At 35.4% G+C, this 26714-nt stretch overlaps 2 protein-coding genes across 2 annotated transcripts; one reads left to right on the top strand and one right to left on the bottom strand.

Annotated features, from left to right (window-relative positions):
- Window positions 1-13063: 13063 nt before the first annotated feature.
- On the bottom strand, window positions 13064-13953 carry LOC147065747 (proteasome assembly chaperone 2). Its single transcript, XM_085956318.1, has one exon. It carries the CDS (start codon window positions 13851-13853, stop codon window positions 13140-13142), a length of 714 nt encoding a protein of 237 aa, XP_085812444.1. The 5' UTR covers window positions 13854-13953; the 3' UTR covers window positions 13064-13139.
- A 325-nt stretch (window positions 13954-14278) lies between these two features.
- Pex3 (peroxisomal biogenesis factor 3) lies at window positions 14279-16280 on the top strand. Its single transcript, XM_085956940.1, has 2 exons — window positions 14279-14415; window positions 14636-16280. Exon 2 carries the CDS (start codon window positions 14863-14865, stop codon window positions 15985-15987), a length of 1125 nt encoding a protein of 374 aa, XP_085813066.1. The 5' UTR covers window positions 14279-14415; window positions 14636-14862; the 3' UTR covers window positions 15988-16280.
- Window positions 16281-26714: the final 10434 nt, after the last annotated feature.

Raw genomic sequence — 26714 nt, 5'->3', positions numbered from 1 at the left:
TGCAATACATATCCAACGCGCCGGCTAGACGACAGCGAATTGCCTACGCGGTACAGTTTGTGCAAACTACTTTTACAGCGCTTTTCGTTTTGGGCGAGCTACAGTTTTCTCGTCCATACACACGGGCTTCCTGATACAAACCAGTTTGCACGGGTAAGCCTGTGGTAAAGCGTGAGCGACTAGCCGGCGCTTTACACTTTCATGTAAATGGACTTGTGTTTTCGCTCTCCTACAAAGCAGAGAAAAATAAGATGTTTTGTTAACCGTAAGAGGCCGATTTGTGAAGACATCTTTTGCTGTCATATATTATTGTAAACCAGACTGTGGATCTTATGTTTTGACCCAAAACAACATGGTTGACTATCAACTTTCAGAAGAACATATTCGTCATGTTCGATCGAGATTTAACGCAACAACCATAACAATAAAAAAAGTCAATATGTGTCAACATTGTTTCAGAATGTTTGTCACTGGTGATTTTTGCTTATTGGACTATTTGATGTGAACATCCTGCTGAATTCGACAATGATGATTGAGTTAGATCCATGTTTAAACATGCTAAAAATAGCTGATACACTCGGTCGACAGTGCAAAGACATCATGAAATCGGAAATGTATCAAGGCAAGTCAGCAGAAAACGCAACATCTGCGCAGTGTGATGGTGCTACAACACAAGAAAAAATAAACCAGCTTTACCGGGACGGAAATCTTGTCATTTATTTAGAACTATGGAATATTCCCTCAAAAATAAAATGTTCCAATGTTCAAGTTTACCTTAGATCATATTTTTTATTACATCCAGCATATTATTTTTATCAGAGGAATTGAAAATTTTCAGAAGAGATGGCAAAAGGTCTGCATTCGCAATATTCACATAGATAATTGATTAGAAAAAAGAAAAAAAAATAGAAAATGTCACATAAATTTTTCAATTCCCTCAGTATCTTTTGGGCCATGCTGTATGTTGAACTTATAAATATGATTGATTACTTATTGGTACCCGTATAATATTGTTTGGATGGTTTGGTTAGGATGAGAAATTCTAATTTCATATAAACAAGTAAACATTTATCACTGAAGAGTTACTTCTGATCATAACCACGCCATATCAAAATATACTTATTAGTTGTAATTTATTACATCTTTAATTATTCGCTTTCAATTTATATTTTAAAAAGTCAAACTTAACTGAGCAAAGGACCATAGCTAGTAGCGTAGCATTGAGTTAGAATGCCAACTCAATATAGCCAGGGTACTTTCACCCGACTGACGAAAATACAACATTGTCATGATCAAAACTTGGGAATCGGAACAAGAATGGTAAGATTATAATATGTCTCGGATGTGTTGCCACTCACAGAAACAATGCTTAGAAAACTTGAAACTTAAAGATGCATGCTCCGTATTGGCTGGAAGCACAAAGTTGCGAATGTCGAGAATATTGCGGATTGAAAAGACTAAAGAACTAATTAAAATGAGCCAAAACCTTAGACTATAGATAAATCTAGACGCCACCCGTTGCATTGCTAAATGAAGCCGCGTGCCTTGCGTTTGGCTTATGAGCGAGCGAACGCATTCGTCTACAAATGTTCGAGACCATAGACCATTTCGCTAGTGCTCGCACTAGACGCTCAGAATTAAAATATAATTTTCTATTTTTCTACGTTATATAGTATTTTTAAGCGGTCAAAATGCAACCATTAGATAAAGATATCCATGATGTAAGTTGTTTTAAAGAAAAACTCGGTCACTGATATTAAAATATATAATAAAATACAAATAAATTATCACGAACATGTATCAACTCACTTATGAAACGTAATACCATCTTCTTGCTTATCAGTACGGCTACCACATTTTAAGACAACACACAGAACCATCTTTTCTACTTAATTAACCAAAAATATTTACCACTGACTTTATGTTTAACACAAAAAATATCAATTTTAGCAACACGAGCTCGCAAGTTATCGACGCTATGTGAAGCGTTTCGCCCCGATTTGATGGCGATACTTTTGGAAACTGGCTTGTAGCTAGTAGACCTTTTATCTTACTCTAGCACGTGTCGCAGAGATTGTAAGGGTGCCGAATACTTTCTCACTCGCACTCATGCATCGTTTTTGTTCAGGCCTTGGCCAAAACTGAAGAATTGGGATATTTTAGTCGCATCTAGAGATATTATGTCAACTTTTGCACCTCCAGAGCAGTGACAGACAGAAATAGATGGCCATAATCATTGCTGACGAAAGAAGATATTGTACAGTTATTAATGATTGAAATCTTTGAAACAGTGTGTATGAATTTTGATATTTGACCTTTCAGTTGGATTTATTAATTATTGAGTCCCACACAGATAAAAAAATATAAAATTGCGAATGAATATAAATATTCAATAAAATTTAGTCTTACATTTGTTGTTGGCAGTATTTTGGAAGCTATTCTACCTATTTATGCTGAGTTATAAGCACATAATTATTATATTATTAATAAAAACATTGCATGTGCTACCTGCCTAAAAACAGATGACGTGTCATGTGAGTCGATACAGTAACTATCACCAGGTCAATCATATTTCAATGAAGTTTGCTGATGGATCAACAGACAAGGCTGATGAAGATTTAAGAAGACCGTCATTCTAAAGTGGAGATACAGACAGCGACTGACTAAAATGATGTTTGTGTTTTTGAATAAAGGCTATTATTTAACACGTCTTTGTTGAAAAGAAAATAAATAGACATTCATTAATTATTGTTTTATCAAGTTACTGACTAAATATCTGTACCTCAGAGGCAGACGGATGCAACTCCATTTTTGGGGAAAATGAGTTTTTTTAAGAATCGTCATGCTAAAAGCTTTATCTATTAGTGGCAGAGAGATGAAAGTCCTAGTCCAAGATATGCATAGAATAAAGATGCAAATGCCATACCTACCTTAGAAGCAGAAGGATGCAAATCCGATAATCCACTAATATAAAATTCTCTCAAACCGTCTGCAATATGTACTAGACGAGAACCAGCCAGGAGAACGAGCTTTAGAGGAGGATACAGCACTATGGACCATATGATAGTCATCAGAGAAATCAGAGCGGTAACAGGAATACAAGCTGCCGCTATCCATGGGTTTTATAGACTATGAGAAAGCGTTCGATTCCATAAAGAAATTTTCAAAACTCGATGCACTCAGAAATCAAGGAATCCCCGGGCGCTATATAAATATTTTCAATAATATATACAGTAGCGCAACAACATCTCCATAAACCATCGCGCATTTCCTATCAGCAAAGGAGTCCGACAAGGTGATACAATCTCACCTAAACTATTTACAGCTACATTTGAAGACTTATTTAGACAACTTGACTGGAATGACACGGGTCCCCATAAATGGAGAATACATGAGTCATCTATGCTTTGCCGATAACAATAAATAGTAGTTTGCAAAACTCAGAAGGCCTCCAAAGCAGAATGCAGTAACTCGCTGGAGTAAGCAACAAAGTAGGCTTGAAAATAAATGTATCAAAGAATAAAGTCATGTTCAACTGGTTTGCGGGCCAAAAAGAGATCCTCATCAATGGCATTCAGCTCGAACAGGTGAAAAACTACATCTATCTGGCACAATAAGTGTCTATAGATGGATGTATATTTGATGAAATTGTTCGCAGAGTAAAGCTAGCCTGGAGTGCTTTTGGCCGCCTGAATAATTTCTTCGAAAATGCCTAAAGTGCAAAGTATTCAACCAGTGTGTACTTCCCGTAACCACATGCGTGTGAAACATTGAGCCTAAGTAAAAGAGAGATCCAGAAACTTAGAGTAGCACAACGTGGTATGGAAAGGTGCATGCTGGGCATAATGCAAAAGGACAAAAAAAGGAATGAGTGGATAAGGGAACAGACAAGGATTAATGATGTGATAGAGTTTGCTAAAAACCTCAAATGGAAAGAGGCTGGAACAAAGCTCGAAGAAAGGACAATCGTTGGACAAATTTAGTCATCCAGTGGTATCCAAGAGGTAAAAAACATCCGCAAGGTAGACCTAGAGGCTGCTGGATCGATGAAATGATAAAGTTCTGCCGAAAAACTTGGCAACGCAACGCACAGGAACGAGAGAAGTGGAATCAGCTTGGAGATTAGCGAGGCCTTCATCCAGCAGTGAATAGATTCAGGCTGGTGATGATGATGATGACATAATTGTTATATTTATACCTATAAATTTTTTTAACTTATAAATTGTTTTATTTTGGCTAGGTAAATAAGATACAAATCCACATATCTTTAGAGGCAGAAGGATGCAAATCCACACTACGTTTTTTATTTTATTTTTTTTAGATATAAAATTTTCCTTTTTAGATATTAAATATTTCTTTCTTACATATTACAGAAGTACTTTAATTGAATTAGAATAAAAAAATAATGATCATTTTTTTATGTATATTTTCTTAGAAGTTATGAGTATTTGTTTAAAATAAACTGTTTAAAATAAGCTCTCCTGAACAATTGGGTATTTGGATTTGCATCCGTCCGCCTCTGAGGGACAGATATTAATTATAATAGCAAGATCAGATGTGAGATTTAGATTTGTATTTTTCAAATAGAATAAGTACGGTGTCCAACATACTTATATAATAAGTTATATCAAAACATTTCACTTTTGAAAAGAAAGTTTTAATATTGCTGCAAAGTCAAAGTCAAAGCTAAGATAATTATTTATAGGTATTCTGCAGGTCTCTCTATTTGTCATGCAAAATGAATCACAAGACAATTACATTTCATGACTCATTCTAATTGATTAGTTCAGTGCTTTACGGCGACGAAGAGTGCCTGTTGGAGGGAAGTAAGCTATGGGTTACCGAAAAAAAGGTGAAAGGATAGTCACACTTACTTAAAGGACTAGAAGTTGAATTTTGTTTCATCAGTTGTTTACTTACAATAATTATTAACTGGTAATAAATATATTATATTTTACAAAATGATAACGTCACCTGTAACCTTGTAACTCCATATTGACCAACTTTACAGGAGGAAGAAAAAACTGTCTTAAAATTAAACGGACAGGTTTAGGAAAATTTTGAAAAAATACTATTAGTATTTTAATGTTATAATGCGTAAATCTGGTCATTTTTACCAAATATTTATTAATAAGGAAGATAGAGTAGTTCCATGGTTTGCTTTTGTTTTTTTTGAGATTTGAGCTGGGAGTTATAATGTTTGAATTAAAATCAAAAACAAATTTGGTACTGTTTTGTCAAAAAAACCAAAAAATACTTTTTTTTGGTTTTTTTGGCGAGTACTACATATTTTTCTGGTTTGTAGCTCCATCACTATACAGAATAATGGTTTTATAGTCGTCAGGAAGAGGTAGAAAAGGAAGAATAAATTGACTTATTACACTGGAAAGGTAATTTGTAGTAAACCCACTTTCGACTTCAATCCGAACATAGCAATGACCATCAATCGTTTTTGGTTGTAGAGGGTAAAATTATGAATGGCACGTTTTGTTTTAAAATATGCGCTGGACACGTTAGATTTTGGATATAACAAAACACATTGTAGGTCCATTGTAAACACATATTTTTCAGTAATTTTGTCAGATTTATTTTCACTTCTGCCATATTTTTTTCTTTCCTTGCTGAAAAACGTATTTTAGGCCATCTAAATTATTTGTTATATTATATTGTCATATATATTTCTTAGACTGAAATAGTTTTCAATTCAGGTATTCAAATTTCTGACTCAAACTCCCATACTATATATAAAATGTTTATTTATCCCTATGGTCAAAATCAGTGTTTCTAAACTTTTTTACACCTGTGGACTACTGAAAATATCAGAAACGTTTTATGCACCACTAACTCATAAAGAAAACATATTATTTATAATATAATAGCGTATGATCGTAGTTGATTTTGTCACGTAATATATTAATATATTTTAAGAACACATTAATATATTTTAAGAACAAAAACACAATGCTCAAACACTTGCAGGTGCACAGGTTTTGAAGGATTTTATTGAAATTTTTAGCATAGGCATTTGGACGCCAAAAATTCGCAGACCACCAGAAACTTTCTGAGTACCACCGGTTGAGAAACACTGGTCGAAATTATACATTGGCATAATTAAATATACAACCAAACTTACTGCTTTCCGCTTTCTTGGGCCATGATTAATCAAATTTGATGTAAAGCAGAAACAATGATCAACTTTGACACAAGACAACACGCGTGGACTTTTTTGTATGACTTCACTGGAGTTACAGGGTATGAAAACTGACAAATGACGAAATATAAATAACATTAAATTCTACAGAATGTTAATTTTGCATGTACCTACATACGAGGGTGGGTCAATAAGTCCTTAGAAAAGCCGACAGGTGGCGCGACTAGTACTGTAAGCGGTTTGTTTTCATGCAGCGGCACTACCGATTCAGTATGCTGCGAAGTTTCAATCAGATTGGTCGGGTTGTTGTTTTTTATTTTCGTACATTTAAAAAAAAAATTTGCTTGTTTACAAAAATGGAGAAAATTGAGTTTAGAGCTGTTATTAAACATTTTAATATAAAAGGGTTAACAGCAAAGGAAATAAAAAATGAGTTGGATTTAGTTCACGGCATATCTGCTCCTTCACTTGCAACTATTTATAACTGGTTAAATGAATTTAAACGTGGTCGTACATCAACAAAGGATAAACCACGCTCAGGACGTCCTGTAGAGGTGACTACACCAGAAATGATCAATAAAATCCAAGATATGGTGTTAAGTGACTGAAGATTAAAGTTGAGTGAGATAATTGAGGTTACAGGGATCTCAAAAGGTAGCGTCATTTCTATTTTACATGACAAATTGGGCATGAAAAAAGTTTCTGCAAGATGGGTGCCGCGTTTGCTCACAGTCGACAATAAACGCAATAGGGTGGTGGCCTCTAAAGCCCTGTTGTCGCTCATGCAACGCAATCCGGATGAATTTTTTCGTCGCTTTGTGACTGTAGATGAAACATGGATACACCACTATACTCCCGAGACGAAAGAACAGTCAAAGCAGTGGATTGCGAAAGGCGAACCATGTCCAAAGAAGGCGAAAACCGTAAAATCAGCTGGTAAGGTTATGGCTACTGTATTTTGGGATGCACGTGGAATTATTTTCGTTGACTATTTGGAAAAAGGAAAAACAATAACAGGGGATTATTATGCATTTTTATTGGACCAGCTAAAAAACGAAATTGAAGAAAAACGGCCTCATTTAAACAGGAAAAAAATCCTCTTTCATCAGGACAATGCCCGTGTTCACACATGTTTACGATCAATGGCTAAAATTGAAGAATTGAAGTTCGAATTGGTCGACCACCCACCGTATTCGCCAGATTTAGCCCCCAGTGACTTTTTCCTTTTCCCAAACTTAAAAAAATGGCTAAGTGGACAACGTTTTTTTTCAAATGAAGAAGTCATCGATCGGACAAATGCTTATTTTTAGGACCTTCCGAAAACTTATTTTTCTGACGGTTTAAAAAAAATTGAGAAACGTCTAACCAAGTGTATTGAGCTCCAAGGAGATTATGTTGAGAAATAAAAAAAAAATACAAAAATAAAAACTGTTTTAATGCTTTTTTCTAAGGAATTATTGACCCACCCTCGTAACATGGCCAATTGCATTATTTATAATGATAATGCCTCAGAACATGAAAATTGAACAAGATATGAAGCCGAACAATTTATAATGGCCTGCATGAAAGTAAATTAATTGTTTTAAACCACACCTGCGCAAACTACGTACTGGGAAATACAAATAGAAATGGCGTTTCAAAAAAATACTACCTTATTCTTAGGTCAATAATTATAATAAAACAATCATTATTCGTAGGATGTTTATCACATTTGAATGGTCAAAGACATAGCTTATAATCAGTATCTTTAGAATTATCTTCAAATGGGTTAATCGTGCCCATTTTTTGAATAATAAAATGCTTAATTCTTGTCAAATTTGGAATCACAGAGATTATAAATATAATTTTTTATCGTAAATATTTCACTATAATTTCAACATAAATTTTACTAATGGTTTTATAAATGCGTTAAAAAATTAATAAAACTAAAAAATCTTAACACCACTGCACATGGATGTACTGAAATAGAGAGGTTAAAAATATTATTATTATATGTAATAAAAATACTTTATGCAGTCATCAAATATTTAAAATAAATATAAAGGATAATAAGGCTTCAAAATTATATAAATAGACTAGCTGACCCGGCAAACGTTGTTCTGCCATATAAATTATTTCTCGTTAATATTTTGGTTGTTAAATAAAAAATAACGAATGTATTGTAAGTGTGTGGGGATGGGATCTATGACAGAAAGAGGAATGGAGCGCTGTAGACGATGACCGCCGATAAAAACAAAAAAACACCAACCATTCATTTTCTCAATTCAAAATGAGTAATGATGTTCATAATGAATGAATTACCTGTGACAGGATCTCGTTGTTTAATGTTTATGCAATATCCGTCTTGTCCCTTCCAGAAAATTAGCGGATATTGGAGAGCGTCGTATGAACGGTGTGTGTCAGCGATGAACTCCAGATTATTGTTTCTTCTTCGAATCACGATTTCTCGCGTCGATGTGCGGTCGCCAACCATGATTCCAGCAATGTCGTCAACAACAGGCGCATTGAATCGACGCACATGCTCTCCAGCTGGTGTTTTATCAGGATTGATGACAATAGCGTGATTGTCACTTTGGAATTCGTGCATGTGTGCTTTGAAGAATTTCAATAATTCATTGTGCTCATTCAATAGGGCGTCTAGTTTGCCGACGATGCGCCTGGCATTAGGCTAATTGAGGTTATTGTAGCCGCAACGTGCATCCACACGATTGATGTCCTCACCGCTCATGAAGTAGATTTGTAAAATTTATGTGGTTCGTTTGGCATTGGCAGCAATGAGCCTACTTTGTGGAATACTTGGCCTTTGATTTTGAACGTAAAATGGAATTGTTGACCATTTGCCGCAGTATTGTGAATTATTTCTGTTGCTCCGAACGAAGTCATTTGGAAGCATGAATTGAATGTGCGAATGGACTTCAGGAACAGGTTTGAATCTGGAACCGTGCCGATGAGCAAGCCGTTCAATGGTTCTGGTGGTATCTCAATTTCTGGTAGTTGCACTTTTCCTGATGCGCAACACATCCCGGCTGACTCATGTTTGAATTTGAGCGCATGACAATGGGGACATTCTTTGTCCATAGCACCAATCAGCACTTTCGGATGAGCGGAATATTTAATATCTGGCTCCTACTCGAATGCGAGACGAAGGAACGAAGCGGATGTAAATGCTCGATGTACTTGTTGGCGATGTCGGTCATTTGCTCTGCGTGTGTTAACTACGAACTGGCGCGCTTGGCTCCGTTCCAATTGTCGTTGTTGATTTCGTTCAGCTCGAGCCTCTTGTGATTGAGATGCACACAATTGGGACATGCTCACACGCACGTTTTTGTTATCTTGTTGGACTTGTATGTTTGTTGCCTTATTCGTTCGACGGCCCAAATGACCCCCCTTGCGTCTTGCTGGCATTGTGCACTGTAATACACGCACACAAAAATAGATTAATTAAAATAAATCGTACAAAATTTTGCACGCACTGCGTTGTGATATGCCGAATGAAATGTCAAAATGACGCGACGCTTCTCTTGAATTCTTCTCGGACGTAGCGCCATCTGTCATTCAACAACATAAATAATTTCGTTCTGTTTGAATTAATACGAACGACGGTTAAATTTGTTCATTCAAAATAATAAAATCGCGATTAAAAAATGGGAGGGTGGGGATAGGAGAGTGAAAATTTGGGATTATAGGTATTTTTTGATGCCAAATAATAAAAAAAATACAAAAAAAAATTGTCAAAAAAATAAAAGAAAAATTTTTCTGGATAGAGATCCCTAATCACCTAGCGGTATGAAATATACTTGTTGACCTATTCTCATACCTAACAAATATACATTAAAAAAATCATAAAAATCGGTTAAGCCATTTCGGAGGAGTGCGACCACAAACATCGTGACATGAGATTTTTATATATATAGAGATTATCTACAACGTTTAAGGAATGTCCAGGCATATGCTCTGAAAATACCATAAAAACTCCATTTTGACCTACGTTGGGGATGTGGGCCGTTAACAAAGATTTTATTTCGGTGTCAGAAGACTTCCATCTGTTATTTCAACACGGTTGAGGAGTCTGAGTCATGATTTATGATATTTTTATCGCATTTTATTTTAAACTATTTGATCCTGTTCAGTGGTGGGTTTATGGACTTGGAGGCCTGAGTCACTGACTGATTATGAGACCCCTATGAAAAAAAAAATACCACAAATTACCAACGCATCTAATAAAAATATCAAAGTATCTCTTTCCTGGAATCACATTCTGCAATTAAAAATAATTATTAAGTAGGTGTTGAAGATGACGGGGATAATATGTACGAGGGTGGGTCAATAAGTCCTTAGAAAAGCCGACAGGTGGCGCGACTAGTACTGTAAGCGGTTTGTTTTCATGCAGCGGCACTACCGATTCAGTATGCTGCGAAGTTTCAATCAGATTGGTCGGGTTGTTGTTTTTTATTTTCGTACATTTAAAAAAAAATTTGCTTGTTTATAAAAATGGAGAAAATTGAGTTTAGAGCTGTTATTAAACATTTTAATATAAAAGGGTTAACAGCAAAGGAAATAAAAAATGAGTTGGATTTAGTTCACGGCATATCTGCTCCTTCACTTGCAACTATTTATAACTGGTTAAATGAATTTAAACGTGGTCGTACATCAACAAAGGATGAACCACGCTCAGGACGTCCTGTAGAGGTGACTACACCAGAAATGATCAATGAAATCCACGATATGGTGTTAAGTGACCGAAGATTAAAGTTGAGTGAGATAATTGAGGTTACAGGGATCTCAAAAGGTAGCGTCATTTCTATTTTACATGACAAATTGGGCATGAAAAAAGTTTCTGCAAGATGGGTGCCGCGTTTGCTCACAGTCGACAATAAACGCAATAGGGTGGTGGCCTTTAAAGCCCTGTTGTCGCTCATGCAACGCAATCCGGATGAATTTTTTCGTTGCTTTGTGACTGTAGATGAAACATGGATCCACCACTATACTCCCGAGACGAAAGAACAGTCAAAGCAGTGGATTGCGAAAGGCGAACCATGTCCAAAGAAGGCGAAAACCGTAAAATCAGCTGGTAAGGTTATGGCTACTGTATTTTGGGATGCACGTGGAATTATTTTCGTTGACTATTTGGAAAAAGGAAAAACAATAACAGGGGATTATTATGCATTTTTATTGGACCAGCTAAAAAACGAAATTGAAGAAAAACGGCCTCATTTAAACAGGAAAAAAATCCTCTTTCATCAGGACAATGCCCGTGTTCACACATGTTTACAATCAATGGCTAAAATTGAAGAATTGAAGTTCGAATTGGTCGACCACCCACCGTATTCGCCAGATTTAGCCCCCAGTGACTTTTTCCTTTTCCCAAACTTAAAAAAATGGCTAAGTGGACAACGTTTTTTTTCAAATGAAGAAGTCATCGATCGGACAAATGCTTATTTTGAGGACCTTACGAAAACTTATTTTTCTGACGGTTTAAAAAAAATTGAGAAACGTCTAACCAAGTTAGTGTATTGAGCTCCAAGGAGATTATGTTGAGAAATAAAAAAAAAATACAAAAATAAAAACTGTTTTAATGCTTTTTTCTAAGGAATTATTGACCCACCCTCGTAATAACTCTTCTTGGTTCGCCCATGGCTAAGGATCATGACCACCTTGAATTTCAGTCATCTTCTGAGCGACTGAGATTCTACACCCCTCTCGGTCACCAGCTTCTCTCAGGGCACAGTACAGGCTGCCACCGGTAAGCCCCTTCAGTTGGTCGCTCCGTCGCGCTGATACTCCTCCTCTGCGTCTCCTTCCCTGGAAGCTACCGAAACCCACTAGTCTCTCCAGGTTATCTGGATCACGGCAAATAATATGCCCAAAAAACTGCAGAATGCGTCTCATACATGTAGTGACATTAGTGATTTATTTGTATGTTTACAAGTACGTCTCTATTTGAACGGTTGTTATAGGCCATTTTGATGTCAGTTGCCGGGATTGTTATGTTTTGGATTATAATGATATTACAGAAGAAATCAACAAGAGAATCATGTCGGCCAATAAATGCTACTTTGGCCTGTTAAGATATTTTAAGTCCCGCATACTATCTCGCCGAACTAAAAGCACTCTTTACAAGACACTTGTAAAGCCAGTGCTCACCTACGCATCGGAAACCTGGACATTAACTCTGCGAAATGAACGAGCCCTGAACATTTTTGAAAGAAAAATTCTCCGCCGTATATATGGACCGATCAGGGACGGCACCAATTGGAGGAGAAGATATAATGCTGAGCTCTACGAAGATTGCAGCGCAGTTCAATCAATTAAGATTGGGTGACTGCGATGGCTAGGTCATGTGCACCGTATGAATGACAATGAACCGGCAAAGAGAGTGATGTCCGGCAATCCAATAGGGCAGGGCGTAGAAGAAGAGGCAGGCCAAAGATTCGCTGGTCAGGTCCAAGCTTTGGACCCAAACGCACATTAGGAAACATATTGTGAACTTATCAGACACGAGATTCAAACTCCCAACCGTCAACACTGTAAACAGACACTTGGCCATCACGGGCTTAAGTATAATGGTCAGGATACAAATTTATTCATATTCCCCATTTACATGTGCATGGATTTACTGCTGACTTTGAAATTCGTGCAAGTTGCATGCATGGATCAAAAAAGTTCAGAAGCTTCTGAATTTTCACACGATAGTTCTAACTTGCATGATGTATGCGCATGTGCAGTAAAACGATAGTGGTGAACCTACCAGAAAAAATATGAACTACACCAAGCAAAGCATTTTAACATTTAACAGTGTTCACAACCTATCGAATAGCACCATAGAATGACAACAATGCGCCTCTGGTGCCAGTAAATCTATGCACGTGTACAGGCGCCTAATATGCAATGTTAATAAAAAACATATTGAAATAATATTTAAAACAAACATTGTTTATTGGTGGAAATTACATGTTTCTTTTGAATCTTCACATTATTATCACAAGTTCTAATATATATTTGAAGGAGGTGGATTACCAAATAACAATTTCCACGATGGCGGATGAATAAAATTTTGATCGTCAGAAAAGTTAATAAAGCCATTCAAATATTTCAACATGTCCACTGCATCCGGTATATTATCGCCTTCAGAACAATATTTGAATAAAACAACGGACGGGAACTTCAATTCGGTGCATTGTTCAAGCATCTTCATGGCGAAGCCTCCACCGTGGATAACTTTGTTCTCTTGATCGGTGTTGTAATCGATCCATCCCAACTGTTTCAGTTTCTCTGTATCAGTACTGAAATCATTGCTTATATATCTGAAAGGAGCTGTAGTCATACTGTGTCTTTCAGAAGCAAAACTGCTAGTTAGAACCACTACCTTTGAAACAGATTGCTTTTTACAAAGGTCAATTATCGCATTGAGAAAATCTTTAGTGTATTTTTTAACTAGCGGCGAACGTAATTGTAGAATGCAAATTTGCGTTGTCGTGTTCGCATATAGCTCACAAGAGGCCATCAGCGAGACAGAGTTCAAATCGTAAGGATCTCCACCGACGACTGGAATAATGGCTGGATCTGACACAACACCGACTTTTTCCAACCTCAAAGTGGATATCAACAGATCTGCAGCCAACTGTCCCACATTTCCCACGGAAACACACGGTACAATTAAAGTGTACCCTGTCAAATTAATATTTGAAATAAACTTAATCATTTTTTTAACTTATTACACAGATTTATTTTAACTTTACCGGTAAAATAAAACCAATTTGTGACAATGCAAATTTTTGAAGGATGACAACAATGAAGTTAGCATCAGTCTTTTAGTATTTTATTTTCAACCAGTGATGCCAACCGTACCATAATTATAGTATGTACTATACTATAAATTTAAATTCCGCGAAAAATGTAAAATACTGTAACTTTACGCTAAATATACCCAAAACACTATAATTTTAAAAGATTCAACATGAAAAATGTTCCTGTACTATATATTTTCCAGAAATACTATAATTTTTACGCTTTTGTACTATAATCTGCATAGAAAAATATGTCAACAGTGTTTTCAACTTGCTTCTATATACAGCTAGGTTAGCCAACGTGAAAAATGCTAGATGGATAATCATAGAGAAAATGAGAACTAAATGCAGATAACTTCAAGTGTAATTCTTTGGAATGTCCTTGACGTTTGTCTCGACTGCTTTTGACAAGACTTGAGATTTTTGTAAAATAATTGTTTCCGTAATATTACGACATATTAACAGAAAATTTTAACTGTAAGTAATTACAAATAGAAATTTAGTATTATTTTGGTAGCAAAATGCAGTAATTTATGCTGTCCTGGCAAAAACAATCATATTATTTTTTCTGTATCCATTGTATTTTATCTCCTATGTAAGTAGTGTGTAATTTTCGCGTTTCTAATTAAATAATTCGCTCAACTGGACACCCCAGAATTTCATATTAATAGAGGTCGATGTGAAAATGCTTTTGCAGGTAACTCTCTGCGGATATCCATTATTTTCCGAGAACATTGAACCCGGTAGATAACGAGACGTCATCGCGGTGTCAAAGATTTCCAGACGACACTGAATGATTCTCGATATAAATATTAGCGGAAAAATGTAAAATACACTCACCGATACTGCATCAGTAATAATTTATATGAAGTATTCCCGTTTATGAGATCTTATTTGTGATATTGTTATCGGAAGTGTTCGAAGATGTTTTCCAGTCTTCGCGGTTTTCTCAACAGACATAAGAGAAAATTTTTTGTGGCTAGCGTCGTGATCGGAGGATCAGCGATCGCCCTCGGCTACGCCCAGAAGAAACTGAGAGAATGGCAGGAGAGCGAGACCAGGAAGTTCTTAGACATGACCAGAAAGAAACAGCACTTCGAAAGCACCGAGAGAACGTGCAATCAGACCATTCTCTCTCTGGCCCCGGCGATATGCGAAGAAGTCATGAGGTCTCTCGACACGCGGGGAGTTTTAGCTCTCTTGAGAGATAATCCAGAAAACAAAGTCGAATTATGGGAAGAATTGAAAATTTTAACATTTTCACGGGTGTCGGCGTTGATTTATTCTTTCACAATTCTAGTCGTCACTTTAAGAATACAGCTGAACATAATCGGAGGATATCTGTACAAAGACTCGGTGAAGCATGAGTCACAACCTCAAATTGACAGCAATCTGCAACAGAAATACTTATCCCTGTGCCATTATTTTGTTTCGGAAGGCGTTTATAAACTCTGCCAACACATTGAATCCAAAGTGAAGACCGTAGTGGAGCCCGTCTCTCTGAAACAAAAGTTATCTCTCAAAGATACCGAACAGATATTCTGGTCGATACAGGCCGCTCTCTGCTTGGACAATTCGGATCCTCTCAAACAGATAGCTTCGTATCTTATAGACGACGACGATCTTAGTTCCGACGATCTATTCAAGAAGATGCTGAACGAGACCATGGACTTGATGGAGAGCGAAGAAGTTCAATCGGCGAGCATATCGTGCGTTAGCCGCGGGTTCGCGATGCTCGTCGACCAGATTGCGGAGTTCTTCAATCCGGTGTCGCCCACGAATGGAAAAGTCTCAATTGTGGAGATCAGCGAGCAGAGCACCTCCTCATCGAACGGCTACAGCGGCAAATCGCACTTGAATTCATTCGTTAACGTCAACACGATGAACTTGCCCCTCGCTAAACTCATTCCCATAATGAACGGACTGATATCGCAACCGTTAGGACGCAATTTATCCGGCGCTCCCGACGCGGCAGTCCAGCAACTAATCATGAACGATAAACTTAAACAGTTAGGTGCCAATATCTATGATGTGTTTAGCAATAATTAAGTGGTGACTGTGGATGCGGATACATTATTATTTTGTTATACGGTCTAGGGGTTTTATAATTAACGGTTAGCGAAGGACAGGTTTTGTAATTAATAAAGCTCTCTTGTATTATGGTAAATAATCAAGTCTGATGTTAATATGCTGGTGATTATAGTATTGTAAATCTTGTTATCAATGTGATGTGTTTAAGGGTCCGATTATATTATTACAACATTAAACCTTTAAGCCACTAACTTTTTTCCACTAAAATAGACTTCCTCACTAGTAAAATTGACTTTTCACTTATATTATCTAAAAAAAATATTTTATTTTAAATTTTCAATAAATATTTATATTGAATTTATTACTATCCTAAAGCAGTGGTGCACAAGCTTTTTGAAAAAAGGGCCAATTTATCGATTTTCTAATTTTTCACGGGCCGCAAAGGGTAAAAGTGTTGAAAAATAATGATTTATTATACTAGATGAGATATACATTTTATTTTTAATTTAATAGTTACATAATTTCATCAGCAACTTCAATCATTCCAATCACTCCACTCCGCATTACGTGCATATTCGCACAAAGAAAATTAGTTCAGACATAAAGTACTAAGTACATAAAGAACTTTATACATACATAAATGTACCCAAACAAATGTTTCATAATCGAACTGTATTTTTTCTGTTAAGACAAGCGATTTTTTAATATCGATAAACAAACGTTGTGCACTAATACCGTTGCTACTGCATAATTTGTTCACATATCGAACACAGATTTTTATCATATTCAATGAAAAATTTGGTGATGAAGTACTTGTTATTTTGGGCCGCAACAAATGTCATTTCGGGCCGCGTTTGCGCACCACTGTCCTAAAGGGTCTAAATAATAATTGATGAATAATTAGTTGTAACTTTCAATAAATTAATTCTTTGAATAAATACAATTTATGAATTAAAATCGTTCATTAAGTACCTACCTATATTGTCAATCATTGATTAATATTTCATTTACCCTTGTACTGAGTATTTATTCTTAGTTTTGGAAATCATGTAATAATAAACTAAGTAAAGCAAGTTCTTTAAGCCATTATTGAACAGACAGATATAAAATAGATAAGTGATATGTAAGATTTTATAGAAATATCTCATTTATAATTTATTAGATTTGTATGAGATTTACAAAGTATTTTTCAGTGCGTTCCAGTTGACATTCACTCTAATATTTCACTGCAAATTTGGTGGAACTCGATTATTTACTTAAACACAAATTATTTGATTGATTTCCATCGTCACCAGGCTTTTACTTTGCGGCAAAGTAAATTATTCTTTTATATTACATATTAAATGTGTAATAATGCTTATATCGCAAATGAAAATTTCACTCAACATTTACGTATTGCGTTACCTGTTTGTATAATATTTTTCTGTTGTAAATATTCCATATTTTTAGTCAGTTATCGGTCACTTTTTTTTAATTGACTGTTGTAGTATGGTTTATTTATACCAGGGGGGGCAAACTTTTTGGCTGGAGGGCCAAATTCAAGAATTCAAAATGAGAGGCGGGCTGGGCCGCAAGTAAAATACCATTTTTAGATATACACTATTTATTATCACGAAAAATAAACATTACAAAAAAATTAATGAGAAGAATGAAACTGTTGTACCTACACTGTTGTGTTTTTTTTAAATTCAGGTGTTAATTTTGTAGTTGATATTCTCAAAACTGCTTGTAAATGGGCATCGGAGATATTTGATCGTTAAGAATTTTTATTGAGGTTCATGATCGAAAATGTTTGTTCACATATATAGGTTGATCCAAAAATAACGAACATTTTTCTTGCATAATCTTTACGTTGGTAGAATTTGTCGGAATTAAGGGCATTGTAAAATTTGGACATTTCTTCACGACGATGCAATTCTCGTAAATCAGTGTCACACTGCAGATCAATAATCTCAAGATGTAGCTCTGTCAGTACACTATCAATATCTATTGAAAATGGATCGCGTACTATTGCTAAATAAATTTTAATCTATCGTCAATATTTTTTAAAAAATACATAAAAAAGTTATTTGTTATCAGAATTACAATTAATGATATCGGGCCCCAAAAAAATACCCGGCGGGCCACATGCGGCCCGCGGGCCGCAGTTTGCCCCCCACTGATTTATACCAATATTATAATCCTTTTGGTTTAATTTATTTGCATAATGTTGAATGTTATAAACTTACAACTTAAAACTGGAGAGAATGAAAGAAAGTATTTTTTTGTACTTTACAATGATGTATAAATATTTCTGTTTATTAAATATGTTTTTTTTGATAATTCTGTATTTTTATTAATTCATCGTTGTTATTTCTGTTTCACAATTTTCTCCATATTTTCATATATGATTATATCATTGTTTTCAAGTAATTTTTTTCTCAATTTTCCAGAGAAAAGTAGCAAAGTTTTCAGTTAATAAATTAATATGTTTTATTCATTTTTAATGCTTGTTTGAAAACAACCATATACATCAGTGGTTTTCAACTTTGAAATTTAACTATGGCCGCACAATTGACATTGACAGTTCTATGGAAACGTCTGGTGGCCGCACCAAATTTCACTTTTGTTATGATTGAAAAAATTAAAGCTAAATTTTATTTACTAAAAAAATGGATCAATTTATTTATGGACAAGTCCATTTAATAAAAGACATTTGAACATTTTAGTTATATTTATTTAAAAATAATGGAAATTCCTCAATACTCCTTTTTTCCAATGCGAGCCGCATGGCTGCTTCTAAGTTTACATCCGTCAACTGGCTTCGATAATTGTTTTTATGAAGTGCATATACTGAATAATCTCTCACAGTATACAGTAGTAGGGAAAATCGACAATATTAATAAAGCATTGTTGCCAATTCTTTGAATTGACTTGATTCTTGGTCAATGTATAACTTCGACCAAAATTTTCCAACCATGTTATTATTAAAATGGTTTTTAAGTAAGTCCATGGAATATTTTATGCTTTATATTTTCATACAAAGCAGTTACGTTTGAATCGTATTCTACGCATAAATATGAATTGATATGAAAATTGTCCCCAACTCATTTTTAATTACATGACATGAGAATATTATCACTTGTAGGTACTTAAATTCTTAGCACCTCAATTATTTTTAATAAAGGCTTTCATAATAGCACAATATGGAGCAGGTTATAATTATCAAAGGGTCCTTGGGTTATATGAAAATAATTACATGTCGACTGATAATGATTATTAGTTGTGCGATGTATGCATTTGTGCATTTACCTTAATTAATGCCGAGTTCAGACCAAGACACATCGGTTCGGTGAATATCGTAAACAAATTGTTTGAAAGTTATAAAAGTTGTTACTGAACATTTACTGAAACAAAATAATATTATGTCGATGTATTTTTCCGACGTGGATGAGAAACATTGTTTATAAATACAGATGTTCTTGGTCTGAACTAGACTTAAGGGGGACATGTGATGTTAACGCGCGTGTTTGAACATGTACTGTTTAAAAAAAAAAAAAAAAACAATTTCGGTTAGGTACATGTTCAAACACGCGCGTTAACATCATTTTACTCCCTACTTCAATTATAGTTTGTCAATGTATGGCTACGTCCGTATGTTGTAGCTTAACCACTGGGGAATGCCAAAAGAAATGGCGTATTTCAAAAAAACACTACCTTATCCTTAGGTCAATAATTATTGTAAAGCAATCATTATTCGTAGGATGTTTATCACAATTGAATGGTCAAAGACATAGCTTATAATTAGTATCTTTAGAAATATCTTCAAATGTGTTAATCTTGCCCATTTTTTTGAATAATAACATGCCTAATTCTTGTCAAATTTGGGATCACAGATTATCAATATATTTTTTTGTGGTAAATATTTCACTATAATAATGTCGATGTAAATTATACTGATGGTTTTATAAATGCGTTTAAAAATTAATAAATGTAAAAAATCTTAACACCACTGCACATTTATGTACTGAAATATGACTATATTCTAAAACATTAGAGCGAGAGGTTTAAAAGAATACCATTTTATGTAATAAAAATACATTATGCAGTCATCAAATGTTTAAAATAAATATAAAGGATAATAAGGCTTCAAAATTATATAAATAGATTATCTACAACGTTTAAGGTATGTCCAGGATCATGCTTTGAAAATAGAAAAAAAAGTTCCATTTTGACCCACGCTGAGCACGTCCGCCCTTAAGGCAGCAAATATGCGGGATAGTACAACATTTTATTCTTTGCCTTCAATTGAATATTGGAGTTTTATATTTAGCTTTTGAAAATAAGCTATTATCGTTAAACTTCGTCTAAACACAAACATAGTCACGAAAATGTCTGCAGATGAATAGGTACCTACCCAAATTCAACGGATGCGCGATGTTAATAGGGCGCTTAAATATTACTGTAGGTACCCAACAATGTTTTACGATTGAAAACCTCTGCCTGAGCCAATCGGCTAAAGATTGTGTCATATGCTAATTCTGGAATCTCTTTGTTCATAGATAAGTCATGATTTTTTAAAAATCTAGTAAGTATATACATACCTACTTACTAATTCAAATTAAATGTAGGTACCTATAATAGGTAAGCAGCTACCAATTTTCTCACCAATTCAATACAATATTACCGAAAGAATCTAGGTACTCGGTATTTCTAAACTGACGGAGTAGGTACAGAGTTCAAATAAAACCTGCTTGTAAAGAGGCTATACACAATATTAGTTGTGTTTGTAGTCGAAAACATGTGTGATTGTTAAAACACCTACAAAAAATCGATCTTTCCACTACAATAATAGGCGGGGAAAATGTTTGAAAAAACTTGAAATTTAATTGAATATTGTCAGTAAATATAATTATACCAATATTGTTTATGACTGGTTCAATCAGATAATGTTTACCGTCATAATATCTTTTAGCCTTTTTTTATTTTTCCAATATGTAATGGGTGGAGGAAGGAAAGAATAATAAAATTCCCCATATCATACAATTTTTCAAAAGCATATGATATACTATCTCATGGAGGGTCGTCAAAGACAATTAGGTAAGTACACGAATTATTAGTTTTGATATTGACAAATCGAAACCATAATCACAAACAACTATTTTGATCCATACGTGGAAAAATGTACATTGCACAAGGGTGACCGAATTTGGAGGGTGGTTTTCATTTTACATAATATATTAATAATATTGTAGTTGGGAAATAATATTATATTTCTTATGTATTTAAAATAAAAGTTTTCATGTAGTATGTATTTTCGCCACCCTTCGTATCAATCCATGTGCTTCAGGCATGGCCCCCAGTGACGTCCCTAGACAAAATGCCGCCCCTAGGCAACGCCAAAATGCCGCTCCATTTTTTATGCAGTATTTTTTATCATCCTTTCATGACTTCAATATGTAAGAAATGTGTTGTATACAAACATTACTAACAAAATATAATACCACTATATCTAATTTAAATGCCATCTATACTTTTATAGACAGTAGTGCGTGTCCACGGTTTCAGATACATTTAAAAATACACCTGACAACTTTCAAAACTCGGTGACCGGCAAAAATATTTGGATAAATTAAGTAGGCAAGTATGTACCTACCTATGATTCAAATATAATTCGCAAATCTGCACTTGTCATTGCAGTTCATCAATTACGTGACGTCCAAGGACAACGGAAGTATACTAGACACCGCGAACCCGACAAAAAAATTACAGTCCTGTTAAACCTTCTATGTCAATTAATACATTTTATTTCCAAGCAGTGAGCTGATTTTTTTAATGGAAAGATATTTCCGTTATTACCAAGTTTGGGTAGCTATTTCTATATATACCGAATGATTCTCCTCGATTTGCCGCTCTTCAAGTAACTGGCGCCCCCAAGCGACGCTCAATCTGCCTACCCCCACGGGACGTCACTGATGGCCCCTACATCCTGAAGTGGGCCCCCCTACCTATCGCCAAAGATAAAAGCAGTGTGACGCTCTACAGTAGTGTTTTCCAAATGGTGTACGCGGTAAAATTAATGTGTAGATATATATCGTGTTTTTTGTACATATTAATCATTGATATACTACTAGATGAGGAGTTCCCATACAAGTGTCATTTCAAAAATGTACCACAAAAGATATTACGAATATTGTCTTATAATATTTCCTTGTAGGTATAATGCGTTAAGACCGTTAACATGGATTCCCGAATTTCACCCGTATTGCCCTGGCTGTAAAACTAAATTTGCGTTCTTGGAATAGTGAACCTAAGGGTACTGCAACCCAAAGCAGACAGAGCAAGTCGTCATGCGGTGACTATTAGTTAGAGTAAGATGCAAGCTAGATCGGGCTTACTCAGTAAGTTTTAACATTGGCCGAGTCGCTGAAAATCGGGCGTCATTTTAAGAAGCATATGATTCATCCAGTAGTATATCAATGATATTAATACATCCATTTGAATTACTTATGCAGTTGTCGAGTATCGATACATAATTAAAATTTGTATCGTACAACCACATGATTTAAAAAAAATAGCATTATCGAAGAAAAATAGCGCGAATATTAGAGAGAATTTGTGATATGTGTTTATATCACTTATCTGGTCGACTCGCCACGCCGGACCCTTTCTGAGCCCGGGCCTCCAGGCTAGAGCCCTGTTACTGTTAGCCTCCTCTTTGTGGGGGCCATGGTATAAGGTTGCGATTATACTACACAGTACCTGTCATTCATATTCATAATAATTTTAATGCAGGGATATTTTATAGGGAGAACATTATTATTTGGGTCCTGGGAAAACAAATTTGAATTGATTGAATTAGATTCTTTCGTGGTTTTTAGAATTAGGGGGGCAGATTTTTGGGACTGTATAGTGGCGACTCGAATCCCTTGGGCGGGCCCGATTTAATGGCATTTTATTATTTTTGACGAGCCTAATGCCGTATCAGACTCTTACTCGATATATGCCGAGCGCGAGTGTGTAGTAGACCAGTGGCGCACCCAGGAGGGGGGGGACAAGGGGCCTTGCCCCCCCCCCCAAAACATTGAAAGCCAATAGATTAGACAAATAATAACACGGCAAAAAAATGATTTGAAATTCTCCAGCACCCTCTTTAGAAAAATTTCTTAGATATTAATTTCTAACACAAAAATGTTTTTTTAGAAACTCAATCTCTAATGGAAATGTCAAAAAATTCTCGGTGTCCATCCGAATTCTGGAATTCTGGAGGCCCTGGCACCCCACAATCATGAAAATTATCAGAATGATTTTAAGCATTGACATTGAAAGCCAATAAACTATACCTTTGGGCTCAGACAAATAAAAAAACGGCAAAAAAATGAGTTGTAATAATTCTCCAGCACCCTTTTTAGAAAAAATTCTTAGATTTTAATTTTTAACACAAAAATTTCGAAACACTAATGTCAGGTTTTTTTAGAAACCCAATACCTAAGGGAACTGTCAAAAAATTCTCGGTGTCCACCCGAATTCCGGAGTGGTGTAGGTCATGGCTGGGGAGGGCTGACAGGGCTCTAGCCTAGGGGCCCGGGCTGTGGGGGGCCCGGCGTGTCAGGTTGACCAGATAAGTGAGATAAACACACATCATGAATTAGCTTTAATAGTAAAAAAGTCGCCTGCGGCGCTATTACTCTTCATGGCCATGAACATTTTCAATTACTTATATAATTGTGCAATATATTTTTTGATTATTATGTGTCGATACTCGACAGCTCCATTATTAAAGTAGATGTATTAAAAGTCGCCAATAATTCACTGTATAAGTACCCTTAATTTGAACTAAAACACAATCTGAAAAACGTTAATGTAGTGTTTCACACTGCATTTAATCTTAGCGGTAGGTAGGGGGCCCGCCAAATATCCTAGCCTGAGGGCCCGTTTCAAGATGTGGGGACCATGGTATAGGTACACCGAGTGCAATAGACAGAAGACTGATAAACGAGAAATTAAGCTGTGAAGAAGAAAAGAGTCTATGGGACTAATTTACATTCTCCTCCTTGGGCCCCCCCAATATTAAATCCTGGGTGCGCCACTGTAGTAGACGCACTCGGCCTCTCTCGTGTAGCAAATAGTATCAGGGAAAGTCGGCGAGAGTGATATGGCAAACGATTAATAATATGTACATATAGTAAGGTGGAACTTATCTTTGAATATTTAGGTAGGTACTACGTAAGTACTTTCATAAGCAATTGTCCAATGGGGTTGAAGTGTCTAGCATTCGATAGGAAGGGAGAAAGAATAAGTTTACAATTTAAAAATAGATGCAAGTATACGGGGTGGAATTCTGGATTCTGGTCGATGGAAAAATCGTGTGAAAGTGAGACGAAGTTATTCCATTAGTTTTGTACATATTTATGAACCGGGAAGAGTGGAAATGGGACGTGCCAGATATTGACCACGGTCCACGACGCTGATATTATAATTCAAATTTATTTATTTTACATATTATAATGAACATAACAAATTCAAAGCGTTCACGACATGACATAAAATAAGCGTTAACAATTTTTGAAATATAAATTACAGAGCATTGTTAATAATACAATACGAAATAAAATAACATACTTACATAAATAAAAGTAAATGGAAGCACACAGAGTGAACCATTGATAGACCCTATCTTAAAAACTTATAAAACAACGTCCACCTAAATTCACCCTCACGTAAGTGGAATATATCAATATCTGAAGCGATTTCATTAAACATGGTTATTGCTCTCCCAATTGGCATCACTAATGGCAGGTTAGTTCTGCACCTTGTGAGAACATAAGCAACGGATGCCCTCGATTCCTAAGATAATTATCAGAGATACACAAGCCAACACCACCAAGAATGGCAGTTTCCATTTACGCCGCGTATAAGTCAGAAAAAATGTAGCTAAATAAAGATCCCTTCTAAATGTTAAGCTACAGTATGTAAGTATACCTAAGAGAAAGTTAGTCGGATAGAGCCACGGATAATATCCATACAGCCGAAAGTAAAGGAGTCTCAAAAATTTCTTCTGGACACTCCACCATAAGGCAGTACTTCAACCGATGCGGGGACTGCTTATAACTATTATATTAAACAATACCTGCATATATCATACATTTTGTGATTTTTTTTTAAAATTTCGTTCAATACATAGATACATAACACCTTCGTTGGCCTACTTGTACATACATATTCTTTGTTTTGTATATTGATGCATTAGCAGATAGTCATAAATTTTACTATGAAAGTTTGATAGGAAATCCCTAGCAACGGTTTGTTTAACCTTGCCAAAGGCGTTTCTACGGAGGGTGGCCATCTTTGGGGGTGACGTCACGCTCTGCGCCGACCTCCACGAAAATGTTTCTTTTGCGATCCCGACACATTTCTATGGTGAATAATACTTACAAGGGTGACCATTGACTACCTACTATCTTTGCTTATTTTCAATGCAAAATGAATTCAGAATATATAGTTGTATTCACAAAACTTAAATTCGAAAAATACATTTTTTTTAAAATTCAATGCTTAGAATTTAGATAGGTACTAATTGTTTCGTCGCGTGCATGGATTTGATTGCACCGATAGTGAGTATTTTAAACTATCATGATAATAGCTGTTTACACGTAAAAGTGCTGACTATCTCGCCTATCTCATTCTTCAAGGGTAAGCGAGACACGATGTTGTCATTTTATGGTACTATTTGACAGGTCGTTAAAATCGGTTAACGTAAAAATGAGTCTCGCGGTGTACCTAGTTCGTTTTTTTCAGGTAGGTTCGCCATTGTCGTTCTACAGTGCAGGCGAAGATAAAGAACAAATCCCAACTGTCGCGTGAAAATTCAGAAGCTTCCGAACTTTCTTGATTCATCCAGGCAATCTTGCAACTTGCACGATAATATTATGTAAGTACTATCAGCAGTAAATCCATGCACTTGTAAACGGGTTATGACGCTACAATGCTTTGCGAGTGTTGGCAATCTTCCTCATTCACTTACAATCAAATCTGGCTAAAGCCCATAATACATTTAAAAAATTAAATTGTTTTGTTTTTAATTATTAAAAAAATATATATTATAGGTAAGTACGTACATATTATTCTATTAACACGACAACAGGCCATGTGACCCAACGACAATAGTATAGTGAAACAGTATTGCAGTAGTATTATGAGAAACAATCACATAAACACCCAGGCTGAGAAAATCACACAAATGTATTATAACCTCACCAGAAATCGAACCCTATGAACTGGACTATAATTCCATCATATTAATGTTTTATACAAAATGGATTTTAAGTATCTGTGCGATGTTTAGGAACTTTGAACAGAACACTTTGGACAGACTGAAGCGACATTTTTTATTGACTAATAAAATTCTGGTGTAAATGTGTAATATTTTTTTCATGACCTATAAATACAAAAATTAGTTTTATTGCCCACGTATTGGCATTTTATTTCCGTAGGTACCTAATTTGACGTAACAAAATATTTATATGATTATTGATTTAACTTTATAGTTAAAAAATAACCCTGATTTTGTTGTGACAATTTTTTTCCACAATAAATATTGTAGGTGTATAATATATCTTGATTTTAAAATTAGAATAAAAATAACAATAGACAAATAATAAAGGATTTATTCTGCAGAATTTGGATTCTTTAAAAGGCCGTTCTTTATGACCTATAAGGCCGCAGACTCCCTATGTCTGATTTAGGTTATTAATAAAGAACAACAA

Source organism: Rhyacophila brunnea, unplaced genomic scaffold (assembly GCF_057557595.1).
Source record: "Rhyacophila brunnea isolate RB1 unplaced genomic scaffold, BYU_Rbru_1.0 scaffold_6, whole genome shotgun sequence".
In the NCBI taxonomy this organism is placed as follows: Eukaryota; Metazoa; Arthropoda; class Insecta; order Trichoptera; family Rhyacophilidae; genus Rhyacophila; species Rhyacophila brunnea.
The sequence above is the reverse complement of the archived record's forward strand: the minus strand, read 5'-3'. Positions and strand labels throughout refer to the sequence as shown.